The sequence below is a fragment of the Pinus tabuliformis genome, chromosome X, assembly GCF_031772625.1.
Source record: "Pinus tabuliformis cultivar Carrire ecotype Pingquan chromosome X, CPIR1, whole genome shotgun sequence".
Classification (NCBI taxonomy): Eukaryota; Viridiplantae; Streptophyta; class Pinopsida; order Pinales; family Pinaceae; genus Pinus; species Pinus tabuliformis.
The window spans coordinates 523,803,443-523,824,634 of record NC_142308.1 but is presented as its reverse complement, the minus strand read 5'-3'; the positions used below and the strand labels follow the sequence as shown (position 1 = coordinate 523,824,634).

At 35.0% G+C, this 21,192-nt stretch overlaps 1 protein-coding gene across 5 annotated transcripts in view; it reads left to right on the top strand.

Moving 5' to 3' along the window:
• The window catches only part of LOC149140999 (uncharacterized), a 270,261-nt gene extending 250,177 nt beyond the window's left edge, over nt 1–20,084 (top strand). For 3 of the 5 annotated variants that reach the window (XM_089447932.1, XM_089447931.1, XM_089447930.1), the window contains one exon: nt 19,654–20,084. In XM_089447932.1, coding sequence (XP_089304058.1) covers nt 19,654–19,815 — 162 coding nt within the window. In that variant the 3' untranslated portion in view covers nt 19,816–20,084. The remainder of the gene's footprint in view (nt 1–19,653) is intronic. The other 2 variants (XM_089447934.1, XM_089447933.1) reach the window with 1 other exon arrangement.
• Nucleotides 20,085–21,192: the final 1,108 nt, after the last annotated feature.

Below are 21,192 nucleotides of genomic sequence, written 5' to 3'. Positions count from 1 at the left end.
GAAGATAATTTTTTCTCACAAGAGACTATATATAAGCATTGGATTCAACCTATTGAGTACACATGCAAGAAGATATTCGATCTACAATTTTAAGGAAAGAAGATCTACTCCAATACAAAAGAAAAGGAAGGCTAGCGAAGAAGGAAGGTCTAAAATCTTCATCATTTCTACTCATGCGTGCGAGAGATTTGAAGTAATAGTGCAAAGTTGTAGGGTTGAAGGCACATACCGAAGTTTCAGAGATAAGAAGGAAGGAAAAATGGTTGGAAGGTTGACTTGGTATATGGAGGAGGTCTTGTCACTGGTCTAGTGGTCTTGGTTGTCTCATTTGATTTGGTTCTTGAAGAAGATAATTTTGTTGGATTTTCCCCTAAGAGAGGGGTTTCGCCCTGGCTGAGTGCCTACATCTTGCGTTCTTTGCTTTGTGATCTTCATAGTTTTTGGCAATTGTTTAATGATGAGAACATAAACATTAATAAATAAGCAAATATAATCACAAATAATTTCTATGAAAAGAAAAATCAAATTAACAAATGACCTAATGCTACCCTAAGGATTTCTCAATGCCCTTCATATTTCAAAATTCTCATTTCTTCATTCTCTATTTCCAATCTGACTTCCTTATTTCATTCATCTTCTAGTTGTAGTTTAGTATCTTTTCTCTCAAATTTGTCTTTAATGGTATGTTTGAGAATACATATGGCTTGTGACTTAAAGCATTTGCAATTATGTTAATTGTTATTTTTATGTAAGTTATCTCAAAATCATACTTCACTTAATAACTATGACCATCTTCTTTTTCGCATTCAAGTTACCTTGAGTAAAAATATGTTGTAATTCACAATGGTCAACCTTTAATTCAAATATTCATCCATTAAGTAGTATCTCTAGATTCCTAACACTATCACTTCTAGTTCCAAATCATGTGTCACATAATGTTCTTCATGGGATCGAATCTTTTTAGAAGCATAGGCTTTACCTTACCTTCTTATATAAGCACACAACCCAATCCTTTGATGCATCTATGCATACTAAAAATTCTTGATCCATATCAATTTTTTTTTAAAATAGGAGTTGACGTTAATGATATTTTTAATTTCTGAAATGCTCCTCGATCTTTTCTAGATCTACATCTATTCCTTCTTCAGAGATAATATGTCCCAAACTATGAATCTTTATTCTCATCTTCATTGCAAAAATACTTTATCCTCGACTTCATAATTTTGATTGATTCTATGCACATCTCCATAATGTTTTTGTCTATCTTGTGGTTCATGTAGTCTTTCTTTAATTATTTTTGTTTGATCTTCTATTTCTTGAATTATTTCTGGACCTATTAGAACTATATCTTCTAGTCTATCGCAACTCAGATGTGTTTTACATGGTCTTCCACATAGCAACCCGAATGGTGCCATCTTTACATAACTTTGACAACTATTGTTATGCGTAAACTCAACAAGTAGTAGATATTCCTCCCAACTTTTTCGTTTATCCATAATGTACATTCTTAACAAGCCCTCCAAGATTTGATGTTTTCTTTTAGTTTGACCATATATTTATGGATGATAAGCAATATTAAATTTTAATTGTGTTCCCAAAGTTTCTTGAAAACTTGTCCAAATCCTTCCTATGAACACTACTCTATTTGAAATTATCTTTTTTGGAACAACATGTAGCTTTCTATTTCATCAATAAATACTCCACCAATCTATGGAGCTTGATATGTAGTCTTTACTAGAATAAAATGTGCACTTTTTGTCAAAGTGTCTGTGACGAAAAAATCAAATCATGTCTTTGCGATGTCATTGGTAATCCAACTATCAAAACTGTGGATATAACTTATCACTCAAATTATGGTATTGCATTGGCTGCAAAAATCCTCTTGGATGTCGATATTCAACCTTTATTTGCTAATATTGTAGACATCTTGCAACAAAATTTACTGTCCCTTTTCATTCCTTTCCAAAAGAATAATTGTTTGAGATTTGCAATCATCTTTTTGACTCTCATATTGGGCATATATATTGTTTTATGAGGTTCCCTTAAGATCAAGTTACACATCTCTTTATTTGGTGGCACATATATTCTTCCATGAAACCCATAATAAAACATCATCGTCTACTGCATACCCTTCATATTTCAGAATTCTCATTTCTTCACTCTTTTATTCCAATCTGACTTCCTTATACCATTTATCTTCTAATTGTCGTTTTAATATTTTTTCTCAAATTTGTCTTTCATGGTCTATTTAAGAAGGCATGACCTGCGACTTAAGGCCTCTGCAACTCTGTTAAATATTCCTTTTATGTAAGTTATCCCAAAATCATAACTTGACGAGCCTTCTAATTACCTCTAAATTGTTTCAAAAGACAACTAAAAGGACTATTCTTTAATTGTCAAACCATGGATTTGTATGATATTTGCAAACTGTCATGCATTGTTTACGCTGGAACATTCTGTTGGGTTACTCCTCTAATTGGAAAGTTGTAGTAAAGATGAATAAACATAGGGATAATGTTTCAAGATGTTTTTGAAAGAGCCACCAATGTTAAGGCTTTGCTATAGGAAAGGTAAACTACTTCAACTTGGCCTGGAAGTAAGTGTTATAACACTACTTCTATTAGCCCCAGATGAACCAAAGGAAACCTATGTGAACTAGATTCAACTAGCCAAGAAGAAATGTGTTTTTACCACAATAGAATCAAAGGGAAAACAACAAACTAATCCAACTTCAACCAGCCTAAAGCAATGTATTGTTACCCCAGTTGAACTAAAAGGGCAACAAACTACTCTAAGTTCAACTGGTGTGGAAGCAATGTGACGTTACGCTAGTTGAAGCAAAAGGAAAAGCAACAAACTAATCTAACTTCAACCAACATGGAAGCAATGTGTTGTTACCCCAGTTGAAGCAAAAGAAAATTGCATAAAATGAAATCTAACTATGCTAAGTGATGATTGCATTAAGAAAAATTCTTTCCACACTCAATCCTATGGTGAACGAATGAAGAAATGTGCATATAACCAATCTTTTAGCTTATACAACTATAACCAACTGTTAATATTAGGTATGTTTTATGCTAGAGCAATTTATTTAATTTCTTTTCCATATTAGCAATCACATCAGCATAAAGTAAATTGCAGATAGAACATAAATATAAATCGTAGAAGACAAGCCAAGACAAGAGGACACAAGATGTGACACTAGCCAAGGACAAACCCCACAATGTGTTGGGAAACCCTTGATCAATTCTTCTTTTATGTTCTTCAAAGTTCAGCAGAAAAAGAGAGAGAGATAGTATATTTACAATAGAAGTCAACACTTTGACTTATCTAGATCTAACATAGATCATTTTGTATAACAATGAAATCAGTTGAAGACATTCTGCTTCAACTGATTCTCCAAGGTGACGGCTTCACCTATCATAGTGCTGCATCGACCATTTGCCGCACCTTACCATGTAGCACCATGCTGCCCTATCACAATGCTGGATCTAGATGACTAAGCTGCTCTCATCTTCATGCTACTCATCATGCTGCATCTTTCCATGGTCTCATCCATCATCAAGTTGCCCATGCTCATGATTACATTTACTATGATGCTGTCCATACTCCATGCATCATTGTGCTGCCCAAGCATATATATGTCCATTTGCTGCGGATTAACGAGAGTGAATGCTGCTGCCATGGTAGCGTTATATATCAGTCTCCGCATATACATAACAACGTATTGCCATGACTGTGTTATATACATGACATGCGTATATATAACAGTGTTGAGTTTTCTGCATATACATAACAGCGTATGAGTTTCCATGACTGTGCATATATAGTGCCTTCATTACAGCGTATAGATTATGTGGATAAGGTCTTCATTACAGCATATAGATTGTCTGCTTGACGTGTAGAGACTGCGTGGATAACGTCTTCATTGAACAGCGTATTGATTGTCTGCTCAACGTGTAGAGACTGTGTCGATAAGGTCTTTATTGAACAGCGTATCGATTGTTTGCTCAACGTGTAGACACTGCGTGGATAAAGTCTTCATTGAACAACATATCGATTGTCTATGTGGTAGGGCTTCTTTCAACTGCGGCTTTACCATATTACAGCGGCTACCCTTTGTGACTTGTATGGACAGCGTATTAGTATTGGGGTGCATAGGGATGTAGTTTATTACAGCGTTTAGAGTATGGTAAAATATCCATACTTTGACTGCAGCTACTTCTTCCACTGCCTGTGGATTCATGACTGTGTTCTCCATTCATGACTGTGTTCTTCATTAGGGCATCATCTTACTAGGCCAGCGTAATCCATAGTGTATTTCCTTCTCAAAAACCCAAGACTTGTAGAGGAGATCACTTGAAGTGAGTTTTCAAATGACTTCAAATCCTCTTCAATTTATACTAAAATATATAGGTTGAATAAACATGACGTGATGAGCCTACGCAAGAGCTGGTCGGCTTGATAATAATTACATAATCGAAATAAATTCATATCTCCATAAATATTTATCGGAATCGGATGATCTTTGGATCAATCCTACACCTCTCGACGAGAGGGATCCAATAAAAATATCAGCTGCCATAAATACACTGACCCACATGGAGTTTGGCCCTAGTTGCCAATTTAACAACAAACTACTCTAAGTTCAACCAGCGTGGAAGCAATGTGACGTTACGCTAGTTGAAGCAAAAGGAAAAGCAACAAACTAATCTAACTTCAACCAACATGGAAGCAATGTGTTGTTACCCCAATTGAAGCAAAAGAAAATTGGATAAAATGAAATCTAACTATGCTAAGTGATGATTGCATTAAAAAAAATTCTTTCCACGCTCAACCCTATGGTGAACAAATGAAGAAATGTGCATATAACCAATCTTTTAGCTTATACAACTATAACCAACCAAATCACATGAACAAGAATATGCTTCAATGGAGTACTAGTGTTGCAACATTGAAAGAATAGTAATCAATTGCATGGGAAATATAAACTAGAATAAAGTAATAGATCTAGTGTAGCAACCATGAATAAGATAATCTATTGCATTGGAATCTTTAACTGGAACAGAAATCTAACATTGCAACAATGAATAAACAATAATTTAGTAAACTAATTCAAAAATCAAACCTATACTACAATTCCATAATACTCACCTAAGGAAGGGGGCCTACCTCCCTGGACGAAGTATTGGGTGGAACTATCAATCAGGAGTTAAATTCAATTATTCATTAACAAAACGAAATGTGATAGAACAAAATTAATGTCTTATATTAAGAAACATAATTCTAAGTTACAATCTCTTGATCATTGATTCATCCACCCTACTCAAGTTGAGTAGAGGTATTTATACAAAGTACATTACTTATTCTAAGCAAGAAAGAGTTAAGAACAACCATGAGGATCTGAGATCCTCACACTGTTCCTAATAGTTGGACTCAGCTCGGCAAGAATATAAATTTGGTCCTTGGTGTTTACTCCAGTTTAATTTTTATGTTGACAGGGGTAGTTGCCTTTAGATGAGCTGGATTGCTACATTGTTGTCTTGTCTCACTATCCACTGTGCCACTTGATCAATATTTTTGGTGCATCCATTGTTGTCCCAATTGGCATAATGATAGCACGAAATAGTGATATGAATCAATTGTATTCTAAGTTGCAACAATATTCAACCACCAATATTGCAACAATAATCAATTGTTAGTGTTGCATCAACAATCACGTTAGTGTCGCAACAACATGGTTGATGTTGTAGCAACAACATGACCAATGTTGCAGTAGCTCAACTGGTGGTGCAACATCGCATCCAGTGTTGCAACAATGTATAATGGCATCACATTAATGCATCTAGTGTTGCAGCCATTGTGGCAATACTTGTAACTTGCGTTGCACCAATTTCTCATGTGCCTCTTGATTAACAAGTGTAAAAGGGTTTAGTTTTTCACCAAATTACACTAGCATAATCCATTAAAATGACATGAATGACGATAAATCATACTTCAAGAAAATTAGTTCATCATGCATAGGTTCAAATGAAAAGGGCGTGTAAGGTGATGGTTAAAAGTGATAAAAAAGGAAAATGATGGGTGCAAAAAGGTGGTAATTTAGGCATCCCTCAATACATACTTAATGACTCTGGCCATCTTCTTTGGCTAGCATTCAAGTTACTTTGAGTAACAATATGTTGTAATTCATGATGATTTGTCTTTAATTCTAAATTTTTCCCAATTAAGTAGTGTCTCCATATTCACAAGGCATGCACTATCCTAGTTCCAAATCATCTATCACAAAATGTTCTTCATGGATCGAAGCTTCTTGGAAGCACAAGCCATTACCCTATTTTTTTTTTTTTTTGTATAATCACATAACCCAATCCTTCCTTTGATGCATTTGTGCATACTAAAAGATCTTAATCCATATTGGGTACTTTTAAAATAGGAGTTGACATTAGCAGTTCTTTTAAATTGTGAAATACTTCTTCATATTTTTATATCTATACATTTTTTTAAATATATTTTTGTCCTATTTGCAATTCAATTATAGAATTTGCCATCTTTAAAAATCCTTCTACAAATACTTGTTAGTATCTTGCTAATCCCATAAAACTATGTACCTTGTGCACATTTGTAGATGTTATCCAATCCATGATTGCTTCAATCTTTACTAGATCTACATATCTTACTTCTCCAAAGATAATATGTTTGAAATAATGAATTTCCAGTTGATAAAATAAAATATAAATTAACTTTCCACACACTTGTTTTCTATGAGACACTACAGAACTAACCACAAATGTTCATTACATTCTTCCAATGTATATGAATAAATTAAAATATCATTTATAAACACTGATGCAAATTTATCTAAGAATTCACAAAATACCATAAACTCATAATGTCCAATTCTCATGTCGAATGTAGTTTTTGGAATTTCTTTTTCTTAAATTCTCAATCGGTAATACCCTAATATTAAATCTCTCTTTGAATTATTGTCGTTTCCTTCATCTAGTCAAATAAATCATCGATTCTTGGTAAGGGAGATTGATTCTTAATTGTTTTCTTGTTTAACTATCGATAATCAATGTAAAGTTGTCAAGACCCATCCTTATTTACAAATATCATTAGTGCTCCCCATGGTGATATGCTTTCCTGGTTGAATAAATTTCAAGTTCTGATGTTGTCACATGATAGGGAGCCCTTGCAATGGGTTACATTCTTGGTTTTAGTTCAATGGTGAACTCTAACTCTTTTTTAGGTGGTAATCTAGGTAATTCTTCTAGAAATACATATCATTAAACTCTAAGAATATTGGATATTTTTCCAAAAGTTTAAAATCTTTCTTATTAGTCAAGGATGTTATAGTGTAAATTTTATGTCCTTTCTGCATACTTATTAATTTTAATGTTGATATAAACCTTAGTGACATTCTCTTATTTCCCTGGTTAAAGTTATTTTCTATCCTTCATCATCTATAAAATATAATATTTTATTCTTACAATCCAATACAATGTCATGGTTTCTTAGCCAATCCATTCCAATAATTGTATTGGAAGATCCCATAACTATCATATAAAGAGATATCTTACCTATGTCGACATTTAAATTTAACTCATAATCTTATACTAATTGTCCTTCATCTCGTTTCATACTCAATGCCACTTCTACTTGAATAAAGTCCTTTTATTCTACTAATTCTTTTTTTAATCTAGATAATGCATTATGAGAAATAAAACTTTCAATAGATCTTGGATCTATTAAATTTAAAAGGTTCTAGTTGTCAATCTTATCTGTAGTATCTAATATTGTACATTGATATAGTGGGCTTGGTCCAAATCTCCAATTGTGGTCGAGCTTTGCTCTTTATTAGATCTCCTTTGTGCTTGAGGACAATCTCTCTAGAAGTGTCATCCTCCACAAGTCCAACACCACCTCTTAGGAGGTTGAATCCTACTAAATTGGGTGTACGTGGGTCTATAACTATGTTGTACAAATTGTGTTAGTTGTACAGGGAGGCACTACTGTACTAGTCGTCATTAAGGTGGTCTCTAGTTACATGTTGGTTGTCTCTATGTACTAATAGCTGGTCCTCTTTGTACATCTTTATGGACTTTTCTATTCTTGCTAATTATTTGTGATGGTGTAGATCTCTGAACTCTCAAACTAGTCGGCCTACATTGCCCACTGCCATAATCTCATCTTCTCTTATTGTGGCACTCTAAACTACTTTATGCAAAGTACAAGGCATTAAAATCCTCATCCTTGCTCTTATGTTGTAGTATAACCCGTATGTTGGAAATACTGAGAGAGGGGGGGTGAATCAGTATTCCTTTCAATTAGTATTATTATTAATCTTTCGGAGCATTAGTTAATCTTCAATTATTATCAGTGTTTTTACAATGATAGTAGTAAACAAAAGGAACACAAATGCACACAGTTTTTAAGGTGGAAACCCCCTCCGGGAAAAAAACCACCTGAATGATTTTCTAATAATTCTTTAATCTTCAACTCCAATTGAAAAGAAAGCTCCAACTTCCTAGAATCTAGAAAAGCATTCTTCTCCAGCTCCCACTGGATGGACACTCCAACGCTTGAGATTCTTCAGTAGTCAACTGAACAGATGCCCCAACACCCAATGAGCTACAACTCACTCTAGCACCACCCTACCACCCTGAAGTTTTCACATGATTGAACCTTTTGGTGACTTCATGCACCAGCCTAGCACCACCCTACCACCCTATAGAAGAATAAAAGAAGAATGGACTCTCATACCAGGGAAAATGGTCCACTTTACAATGATATAGAATGATGTAGAAGAAGAAGACACACTAGACCATAAGCCCAACTATGAAACAACCACCTAATGATGATCCTAGACCTCCCGATACTGCCTCTTCAACTCTTGGCAGATAGACACTTGTACAACTTTTACAATGATGTTTTTACAATGACTCTGTACAATGATACTTTTATAATGACTGTATGCAATGCTGCCCACTTGAAGACTTCATGTGGTGAAATTCTTGTTGTTGTTCTGCACCTTGATTGTTGCTCTTGTCATGCTACCCTTTCTCACTCTTTAGAACATTAGATTATGTATTGAGTCTTCTCTTGATGAGAATATAATACCTGCAAAAAGTTTTCAAGGAAATACCCATGACATGATAATAACAAAACTTACCTCATCTTGCAAAGCATATGTCAGTGCTAAACAAAAACAACAAATTAAAATACAAAGAACCTAATGCAATTAAGAGATGAACATGCATATACAGAAGATACTTACCTAGAGCTTACCTTTGTTGCATCATTTTGCTGCACCTTGCTCTTTGTTGCCCTAGAAAGTCTAGTCCTTTGCACCCCTTGACAACACTTGATCTAGTTTTTTTTCTTGCCTTCTAGGAGCACGATATTGAATTTGATGTATCTCTGTGATTTCAGATCCCCAATATGTGATCTTTGGTCTTGTAGTAGCCCTCTGAGTCTTCTTTCCAATGCCACAGGTCTGACCCGATTTGGATTCTTCAAGGCAAAGTTATTCCCAATATCTCACAATGTCCTAATTATGGACTAGTTTAGTAGATCAAAATTGTACGGCATTCCATGTGTCACTGCTTCCTTCTTCGGCTCTGAAATTGATATACGGAAACTACAGTCCGTGCACTATCTGCCACTTTTTACAGAATTCCAATCCGCTTCTCAGAGAGAGAGTTATGATAATTTTCCCAAGGTCACCTCTTTGAGAAGAAATTTGGGAGCCTGCAAAAACCCTAACTTTCACAGATCATATCTCCGAAAATATATCAAACCAAGATCTGAAATTCGGTCATGACGTTCATCAGGATTTCGGCTCAAATGGGTTTTAATTTCAACATCTAATACTTCACAGAAATAAAGTTATAGCAAAAATTCCATGATCTTTACTTCTGGAGGATATATGAGATTTCTTTTTATAGATTTGAGAGGGGCTTCTATAGAGAATGTTGGAGGGATTTTAGGAGCTTAATTTTATTATTATTAATTATTGACTATTCAATGACCAAAATCAATGATAAATTCCATGCCACAACCCCATGGGGTTTTAGCCCACTAATTGGGGTTACTAACTTCAATCTTGAATAACTTACAAACCGTGAGGAATTACGAGGAGAGCTATATATCGATAGAAATATATTTTTGAGTAGAGTATTCCTATAATGGTTATGAGACAAGAAACTATGAATGATGATGCCCAATGTGCCATGGAAGTTCAGGGTCATCCTTGGTGCTGCTTGGGTTGACATCAATGGCAACCTCAGGTCATCTTTAGATCAACACCGTACACAATCACAATTTTTTAGTGTTTAGGTGTGGGGCATATCTTAATAACTTTAAGAAACTTGCTTCTTATTTGAGCACAAATCTATTTCCTTGCCTTAGGCATTGAATTCATTTAGTTGTCTTTCAATGAATTTTTCAAATAAATAACATTCTCTAAAACAACCCTCAAGTAGTTCCCAAGATATCTCAAATATATTCATCCCCAATTGTGGTAGAAGTGTCTTCTACTACGATAATGCACTTCCCTTTCGCTGGGAAACTCCCATACATACCTTGCGGTTAGAGGTAGAATGTCTTAAGGTGAAACATATGGCCATGTTATCAAGCCAAACATCAGTTTCCTGCCCATCAATGGATCCCTAAAAATTTAGAAAATTAACCTTTTCTAAGTCTTTGCGCATGTGGTTACTAGTAGGATTTTCAAATTCTTATGCATGTTTAGATACCCCTCCTTTCTCTCTCTATATATAATCTCTTTATTAACACATTAGACATCCTTTGAAACGAGCACACCATGTTGATAACTTCTATTGTGTACATGTTCTCTTGTTCTTGAACGTGTCCCTCTTCTCTAGGTGGAGAGCTCATGGGTGTGTTAGAAAATTATATATTACAAAGCAATGGAACACATAAAATATTGCAGAAATATAAACACAGAAAACGCATAAAACAAGAGAGACACAGATATACGTGGTTCACCCAGTTTGGGTTACGTCCACGGAGAAACAACCAGTCCTTATTTTTATATTATCCAGTAAACTAAAGAGATACAACCTACAACATATCCACTGTAACTCCCTCTTCGCTCTCAAGTTCCTCTCTCTTCCTCACTCAGAATACAGATCTACATAGACACAATACAATTCTTTCATATATAGCAAGGGGTTGCCTTCTAGGGCAAAAAACCCTAAATTAAACATAACTTCTATCATCAGATCTCCGCCTAATGAATGGCCCAGATTGACTACTAAAGTATAACATTTTACAAGACAATTTTACATCTATTCTTAGCTTCAAGGGCGCTGCCCCCGATCCCTCCACCAGGGGACTGCTAGCCCTCAGACCCCCCAGTCGGGGGGGATTAGCCCCCCCGGACCCCCGCGGGGGGGACGAGTCCCCCCCCCGGCACTGCCCCACATGGATGGGTGTACAATCTTCCTGGGGTATACATCCGGTTGAAGCTTTTGAATACAAAAGATAATTAGGCTCCACACCCAACAATATCCCACTTGGAGATTGATTATAGCAACTCCACCACTGCTTCATTTGCTAGACAATGACTCCACTTTGGACCTGTTTGTTTCTCATCTTCTTCATCATACTTGAAGACCAATTGAAACTGAGCAGATTCTCAGTTTCTCCCTGGTTACAACTTTTGTTAACATATCTGCAGGATTCTGGCTAGTGTGTATCTTTTCCAGCTTCAACTGTCCATCTTCCAATGCTGACCATATGAAATGGTACTTGAGCTGTATATGCTTAGTCTTGGAATGAAATGCAGAGTTCTTTGCAAGATGTATGGCACTCTGGCTGTCACTGTATAACCTGCCCAACTCCTGCTTCTTACCCAATTCATCCAGAAACCTTTGTAACCAAATAATTTCTTTACTAGCCTCTGTAGCAGCAACATACTCTGCTTCTGTTGTTGAGAGTGCAACAACACTTTGCAGTTTTGAAACCCAACTGACAGTTGTTCCACCTATAGTAAACACATACCCTGTTGTGCTCCTCCTGTTATCTCTATCACCCGCCATATCTGCATCAACATATCCCTGTAGAGAAATGTTTGAACCACCAAAGCATAATGCTTGATTTGTGGTACCTCTCAAATACCTGAGAATCCACTTCACTGCCATCCAATGTTCTTTTCCTGGATTGTTCATGTACCTGCTTACAACTCCCACTGCATGTGCAATATCAAGGCTTGTGCAGACCATTGCATACATTAAGCTTCCAACTGCTGATGCATATGGAACTTTAGACATATGAGCCATTTCTTCTTGAGTCTTGGGACACTTCTCCTTACTTAATTTGAAATGGCTAGCAAAAGGTATACTAACTGGTTTTGCATTGTGCATATTAAATCTTTTTAACACCTTTTGTATGTATTCATTCTAAGACAATGTTAATTTGCGATTTTTTCTGTCTCTAGTTATTCTCATACCAAGGATTTGTTTTGCAGCTCCCAAATCCTTCATTGCAAATGAATTTGCCAATTTTCTTTTGAGCATATTTATTTCCTGCAGGTTAGACACTGCAACAAGCATGTCATCTACATACAATAACAATATAATATCGCTGCCATCATTTTGCTTTTTCAGATAAACACAATGATCAGAGTGATATCTAGTATAACCTTGTTCAGACATAAACCTGTCAAATTTTAGACACCACTGCCTTAGAGCCTGTTTTAAGCCATACGAGCTCTTTTTCAACCTGCACACTAGTTTCTCCTTCCCTTTTACCTCATATCCTTGTGGCTGTTGCATATATATCTCTTCCTCCAAATCCCCATGGAGAAAGGTTGTCTTTACATCTAACTGCTCAAGATGCAAATCTTCAACTGCTACTAAACTTAAAATAGTTCTGATTGAAGTCATTTTAACAACAGGAGAAAATATTTCATCAAAGTCTATATTTATACCTTTTTCTACCTCCATCTTCTTCCTTCAACTTTAAACCCATTTATTCTGCAATGTTGTTTTACCTACAGGCAACCTGACTAAGTCCCAAGTTTGGCTATGTGCTAAGGAGTCCATCTCTTCTTTCATGGCTTGCTCCCACTTCTTCCTGGTTTTTACCTGCACTGCTTCTTAATAACATTCTGGTTCACCAGAATCAGTCAACAATACATAATATAATGAAGGAGAGTATCGTTTAGGGGGTCTACTTATCCTGGTAGATCTTCTAACACCACTTTCAGTTGTTTGAAGTGCTTGTTTTTGTTGTGGTTGTTGTTCTGGCTGTTGATCATTATGATTTTTAGGCACCATCACTTTTCCTGTGATATCAGCAAGCATCGTGTATTCTCTATTTTCTTTTTTTCTGTTTATTTTCCTGTAGCTAATCCTTATACAAAACCTTTTCATTGAATATAACATCTCTACTCCTAATGATTTTGCGTTTTTCATAATCATAAAAGCGATAACCAAAATCATTAACACCATATCCAATAAAGGTACATTTCTTTGATTTTGCCTCAAGCTTTGTTGTATTTTATTTATTAATGTGGACAAAGGCTTCACAACCAAAGGTATTTAAAAAAGAGTAGTTTACCTTTTTACCTGTCCATGCCTCCTCTGGAATACCACCATCCAAGGAACTTGAAGGCCCTCTGTTTATTAGATAAACAACAGTATCTATAGCATCTGCCCAAAATTGTAAAGGCAATCCTGCATGCAATTTCATGCACCTTGCACGCTCCATGATTGTCCTGTTCATCCTTTCTGACACACCATTTTCTTGTGTTGTTCCTGGAACTGTCTTCTCTCTACGAATTCCATTCTCTGAAAAGTATCTATCAAACTCTTTGCTGCAATATTCACCTCCATTATCTGACCCGAGGCACTTCAACTTTTTTTTTCTGTCTCATTTTCAACCGAAGCTTTCCATTTCTTAAAAGTATCAAATACATTAGATTTATTTCAAATACAATAAATCCAGGTTTTTCTGGTTGCATCATCAATAAAAGTAACATAATAACAAGAGCCACCAATAGATGATACCTGAGCAGGTCCCCATACATCTGTATACACAAGCTCTAATTTTTCGCTCTTCTTTTCTTTCCCAACTCTAAGGAATCTGACTCTCTTCTGATCCTTATACAAAACCTTTTCATTGAATATAACATCTCTGCTTCTAATGATTTTGTGTTTTTCATAATCATAAAAGCGATAACCAAAATCATTAACACCATATCCAATAAAGGTACATTTCTTTGATTTTGCCTCAAGCTTTGTTCTATTTTCTTTATTAATGTGGACAAAGGCTTCACAACCAAAAGTCTTTAAAAAAGAGTAGTTTACCTTTTTACTTGTCCATGCCTCCTCTAGAATACCACCATCCAAGGAATTTGAAGGCCCTATGTTTATTAGATAAACAACAATATCTACAACATCTGCTCAAAATTGTAAAGGCAATCCTGCATGAAATCTCATGCACCTTGCACGCTCCATGATTGCCTTGTTCATCCTTTCTGACACCATTTTCTTGTGGTGTTCCTGGAACTCTCTTCTCTCTACGAATTCCATTCTCTGAAAAGTACCTCTCAAACTCTTTGCTGCAATATTCACCTCCATTATCTGATCTGAGACACTTCAACTTTTTTCCTGACTCATTTTCAACCAAAGCTTTCCATTTCTTGAAAGTATCAAATACATTAGATTTATTTCGAATACAATAAATCCAGGTTTTTCTAGTTGCATCATCAATAAAAGTAACATAATAACGAGAGCCACCAAGAGATGATACCTGAGCAGATCCCCATAAATCTGTATGCACAAGCTTTAATTTTTCACTCTTCTTTTCTTTCCCAACTCTAAGGAATCTGACTCTCTTTTGTTTTCCATATACACAATTCTCACAGAATTTTAAATCAACATGCTTCAAACCTGGCAACAAATTTCTTGAGTGAAGAATCTGCATCCCCTTCTTACTCATGTGCTTGAGCCTATGATGCCACAATGTTGTATCTTCTCCTGTAAAGGTTAAAGCATTAACAAAATTAGAAATACCATTGCATAAATACAATGTACCAACATTTCCTCCTTTCGCTCTTACCAGGGATCCTTTAGTGACCTTCCAGGTTTTATCTATTGAAGTAGTTACGCAACCTTCACCTCCCAACTGCCTTGTTGAAATCATATTTTTCTTCAGATCTGGAACATGCCTTACCTCTTTCAATAGCCACTGATTTCCATTTTGCTATTTTATGAAAACTGTACCCATTCCAATGATTTTACAGGGTTTATCATCACCCAATCGAACCTGTCCAAAATCTCCTTCAACATAATCATAAAAATGTTTCCTATCAGGTGTGGCATGGAATGAGGCCCTTGAATCTACCACCCAAGCTTCAACAATATTTTCTAATGAAAGAATCAAAGCATCTTGCAACACATCACCTGTTACATTCGCTTCATGATTAGTTTCTTGCTGTGCGTCTCCTTCTTTTCCCTTTTGATACTTGCAGTCTTTCTTCAGGTGTCCTTTCTTCCCACATTTCTAGCACATTATCCCCGATCTGGACTTGGATCTGTCTTTTCTTGACTTACTGCCGTATCCTGGGCTCTTTCCTCTTTCCATTTTTCTTCCCCTAGTCTCTGCAGTCAAAACATTACCTGATGTCTCACCGGAGCTTTTCTGTCGCATTTCCTCGCTAAGGATTGCACCGACAATATCATCAAACTTTAAAGTACTAGATCCAGAGACAGTTACTAATGGATATAACTAAACCATTCCAACTTTCTGGCAATGAGCACAAAAATAACAGAGCCCTAACTTCATCATCAAAAGTTACCCCTACAGAACTTAACTGACTGGTAACTGTATTAAATTCATTTAAATGATCAGCAACAGATCCACCTTCTGACATCTTCATATTAAATAAATGCTTCATAAGAAATACCTTATTTGAGGCCGAGGGTTTTTCATATAGTTTGGCCAATGTCGACATTAAACCCTCTGTTGTCATTTCCTTTGAAATATTAAATGCTACCGACGCCGCTAGGCATAGCTGTATTGTTCCAAGTGCCTTTCTGTCGAGAATATCCCATTCTGTGTCTGTCATACTCGTCGACTTCTTTGTCTTTCCGCTCAATGGTTGGTACAGATCTCTCTGATATAGATAATCTTCCATTTGCATCTTCCACACCTGGTAGTTTTGGCTATTGAATTTTTCGACCCTAAACCTACCATCTTCCGCCATTACTCCCACTCGAACTAGGAACCCTTCTCTCCTGCGAGTTTATCAGCTAAAAAAGACCTTCGGTTCTAATACAGTTGTTAGAAAATTATATGTTACAGAGCAATGGAACACATAAAATATAAACACAGAAAACACATAAAACAAGAGAGACACAAATATACGTGGTTCACCCAGTTTGGGCTACATCCACGGAGAAACAACGAGTCCTTATTTTTATATTATCCAGTAAATTGAAGAGATACAACCTACAACAGATCCGCTGTAACTCCCTCTTTGCTCTCAATCTCCTCTCTCTTCCTCACTCAAAATACAGATCTACATAGACGCAATACTTCTATCGTCAGGTCTCCGCCTAATGAATGGCCTAGATTGACTACGAAATTACAACATTTTACAAGGCAATTTTACATCTATTCTTAGCTTTGGGGGCGCTGGCCCCGATCTCCTTGCCAGGGGATCACTGGCCCCCGGAACCCTCAGCCGGGGGGGGGGGGGGGGGGATTAGCCCCCCCGGACCCCCGCGGGGGGGACAAGTCCCCTTTGCACCCCGCCGCATGGAGGGGTGTACAATCTTCCTGGGGTATACATCTGACTAAAACCTTTGAATACAGAAGATAATTAGACTCCACACCCAACAGGGTGTAGGCTATGGTGGAGGTTGTATACCTCAACCCCTAACAGCCTTACCCTTGCCTCTTCTTCCATTTATGTCGATATTACTTGTCACAAAAGAAATTTCAATTCCAAGTTGGTCAATATTAATAATTTAAAATAATGTGAAATAGGCAAGCATAATGGGTCCATGGCCCTAGTATGTTGAACCTTGTTTTGATACCATATGTTATTTCCTTTAATTTCTCACAAGTGGAAACCAAACAGGTTTTTCCCCATTATATCTTTTATTTAATAATACCAAGGGTTCCAAGCATTTCATGCCTTTTAAGAATTACTTTAATTCCAAGGGTGTGAGTGCTTTCCCTTTGAGTCCCCTAATTATGTTAAAGGGACAATGGTTAATTCTCAATATTTCTTGAGGGACTAAAGGCTACTAAGGAATATGGTTTTCACCTTATTGCATGCCCCTCAGTGGGTCCTTGCGAATGATCGAATATGAAATCTACCCTCACGACATCATGTAACTTCAAAGTAAAAGTATTACAACTTTTGAACCCAAGCAATGGTCAAAGTTCTAGTAGGTGGAAACATGGATCCTGCTCCACCTCTCTTAATATTTAGTAAGCCTTCAGACAACCCCATCACCCATGTGTTTTTCAATCGACAATATAATCTATGTGCATGCATTCACTAATTCATTCCATCCGTGTTTTCATAATGTTAAACAAATAAAGTTATATATTCACATGGATAATTGATGTCCTTAACTCAAACCATAATCCATTACTTATCACCAATCTAGCGTCAATGCGCTCTTATAGTTTCTTGTCATACTCTGAGAAACTATCAATAATAACTGTAATTAAATATGTCCAAATATAATTTAATTCATCATAACAATACAATCATTCATTTGGCATCTAAATATTGCATTGAATGTTAGCTTAACAACAAAATAACAATAAACCATCAATCAACGTCTAATCTACTCATCGTTATCATGAAAGATCAGGTATCACTATCAAATAATAACATAAAGCTAGGTTATCAAGAAAATGATGCTCTCAAACAATAAGTGCTTCTGCCATAGTATATGTCATAGCAATCAAGTAAAACAGGTCACTACACAATCTATAGGTACAAGGTATTTATGTAAGGTACATTTGGCTTATGTCAAGCTCACATAGTGAAATCAACTTGGTGGAAGACTCAATGACATTCTAATTAGGCCCTTTGGGTAGGGTGCAGGATGTTTCTTGTATATTTTCCAATGTGACTATTATGAAGGGGTGTTAGAATTAGGATGTTAATGTTAGTCCATAATGGTCATATTATGACCTTTGTAAATATTAGTTATTTGAATAAAAGAGAACAAGGACAAATATTGAAAGGTTACAATATATAGTGTCACTAGTAGGAATGTTATAAGTCATAGGTATTAAAACGTCAAGAGATAAATTATGCTACAAATTCTATGCATTGCATATATTTTGTGACTTCTTCTTCCACCATTCTTTTACACCACAATATATTTTGTCATCCTATGTGATACTTTTATTAATCTTTATGACAAGTGGTTGAATAGTCTTGAGAGACAAACATCTAACTCAATATTTTTAAGAAAAGGTTGCAAGTCCTTAACTCTTGAACCCATAGTTGCTAGTGGAGCCGAGTATTCTAAAATAAAACAATTTGAAGTTTCAATTTGAGAGGTTTGGGGCAATGGGATGTACACATTGTTGGATAGTGTATAGGAAGAGAATACTAAACATTTTTAAATGAACTCAGATTTAGTTGGATATATCATTGACATCACCATTATAAATTTAAATTCTAGAGCGAGTGTTGGATGTTATACTTAATTATAATTAATTTATGTAATTTTACAAGCATGGAAAATGATGCTTACATGTTAATGAAGAGAGGAATTGCAATAATTATTGGTCAAGCTATATTAAAAATGGTTTTATCGATGTTAGTCCCTAATATATATAACCTTCCACTTTTTGTTCCATTTTTTGTAAATACTTAATTGTAAATATAAGACAAACAAGGTGGTTTTATCCCCTTAAATTGTTGGTAGATCCTTTTTGTTAGTCAAACCTTTAAGGTTAATGGTAAGATGTGATTTTACCTTGTAATGAAAAATTAACATGATTGAAGTGATGTTGGTTATGGGAATGCCATTATATTTGACTCACACACACACTTACACACGTTTGGTGGGTTTTCTCATATATATGAAGCCATAGGTGGCTTGAATTGACTTATCTTTAAATTCACTTACTTTTAATCAAGTTGTACCATATGACACTTCACAAGACTCATAAAAATGGTTGTAAATGTTCTATGATTGGCCATAATGCTTTAGGCTTAACTCATAAATGCTTTTAAATGAGTTATTACTTTATGTCCTAGTTGTGAGGGCTTTAAGAAGAAGCATGGACAATTTATTCATATTCAACATCCTTATATTTGATTATATATATTGTCTATGTCCAAATAAATAATATGATTTATTAGAAACTTAATGGTTATTTTACAATTGGATATTATTTCTATAAGCATGTTCCATTGAATGAGTATTTGAAAAATTGAGGGTGACTATGAATAGCCCAGCAAATAAGCATTTGTAAATTGTGCATAAATATTTTGAGTTTTAAATTTCACTATAAAGTTGATGTATGTGATTTCAAGATTGAAGTTTTTGGCTAGTTGGAATCTAAAGAAGTTATGAACATATTGAATTCTCATTTTCCTTGATCTCAATTTACATTATTTTTCTTTTGTTTATACAGGGATATCCATATCCATTTTTGAATGCGCTTCCAGAACCAGAAGGTCTCATAGGTATGGCCCTTGTTGGTCTTTCTTTGATACTGCTATTCTTTTGGTTAGGTGCAAAGGTAGCATCTATATCCAAAGGTAAACGCGATCAAAAGGAGTTGAAATACTCTTAGATTTTAACTTCAAGTGATTCTATTATTTGCTTCCTAAGGTTAGGTTCAAGGAGATGGGGAAAATAAATCTCTTTGAAATGGAATTTTGAACTTTGCTAGCAGAAGAAAATTCATAAACAAGATCTGCTATGATTTTTAATGGATTTTGATCATTGTTCTCAAGAAAAAATATTATAGAGGTGATGGATTTGTTCACAAAGATGTATACAATTTACATTAACTCCATATTTTGATTTACATATTAATGCAATTATGAATGGTCACATCTATCTTATGTAGTTCAAACATGAGATTGTGATTGAAATACTTTCTACGTCACAAAATTTTCTTACACGTAGATTAATCATTGATAATTTTGAACACATAAAGGCACTAATATTTCTATTTAACACAATCTTGTTAAAAAATGATCTTACTAAAAAAATTATTGTATATTTTTTAGGGTATTTAAGTGTATTCGATGACATCTAAATAAGTAATTCAAAACCAGACTTTCTAGGACAACCAATAAGGTCATCTATCGTGGATGCAGGAAAAAAACCACCTAACATCTTATACTTTGTGATGTTGTATTTTATTTCAAATACTAGAATGGGAATGTGCATGTATGCTTCATATTTGGAGAAAATAATTTAGAATGTTGATTCTACTTATCCTTAACTGTAGTATTATATTTCAAGGTCTTTGGAAACAAAGTTGAACTTATCCATCAAGGTCATTTTTTTTGAATTAAGATAATTTTAAAATATGAAAAATAAAATTCATTTTTCTTATGCTTATTGTTAAAGACATTCCTATCAAATAAACAATTATAATAATAAATTTCTTGTAAAAGCTAAGACATTCCTATCGAATAAACAATTATAATAATAAATTTCCTCTAAAAGCTAAGACATTCCTATCAAATAAACAATTATAATAATAAATTTCCTCTAAAAGTTAAACTAGTAATTATAACATCAAAGTGAAGCATTTAGATTGTATGACAATTTATCTGTACTTAAGTCGTGACAAGTGTGGGGTTGAGTACAATTATAGTCCTAAAAATAAATATTACTATTATTATTATTTTGCAAAATGTCTATATTAATAGAAACGATTTACAAACATCAAAATGAAAGTAGAAGGGTATATACAAGACTTTATTTCCTCTTTTGAAGAGACATTAATGCCAAAATAGTCACAATAAGCTACAAAATTATAATCATGACCATCTTTAATTAGAAAACCCCCTTAGTCAAAAGATGGTGATGTATCTCATCTCACCACATATAACAAAATGTAGATAGAGCACTGATCACAATCTCAAAAATGAGCTTTTAGTGTAGCTTTGTAACTCTCAAGTACCACCAAATCCTATAGAAGCAAACTAGATAG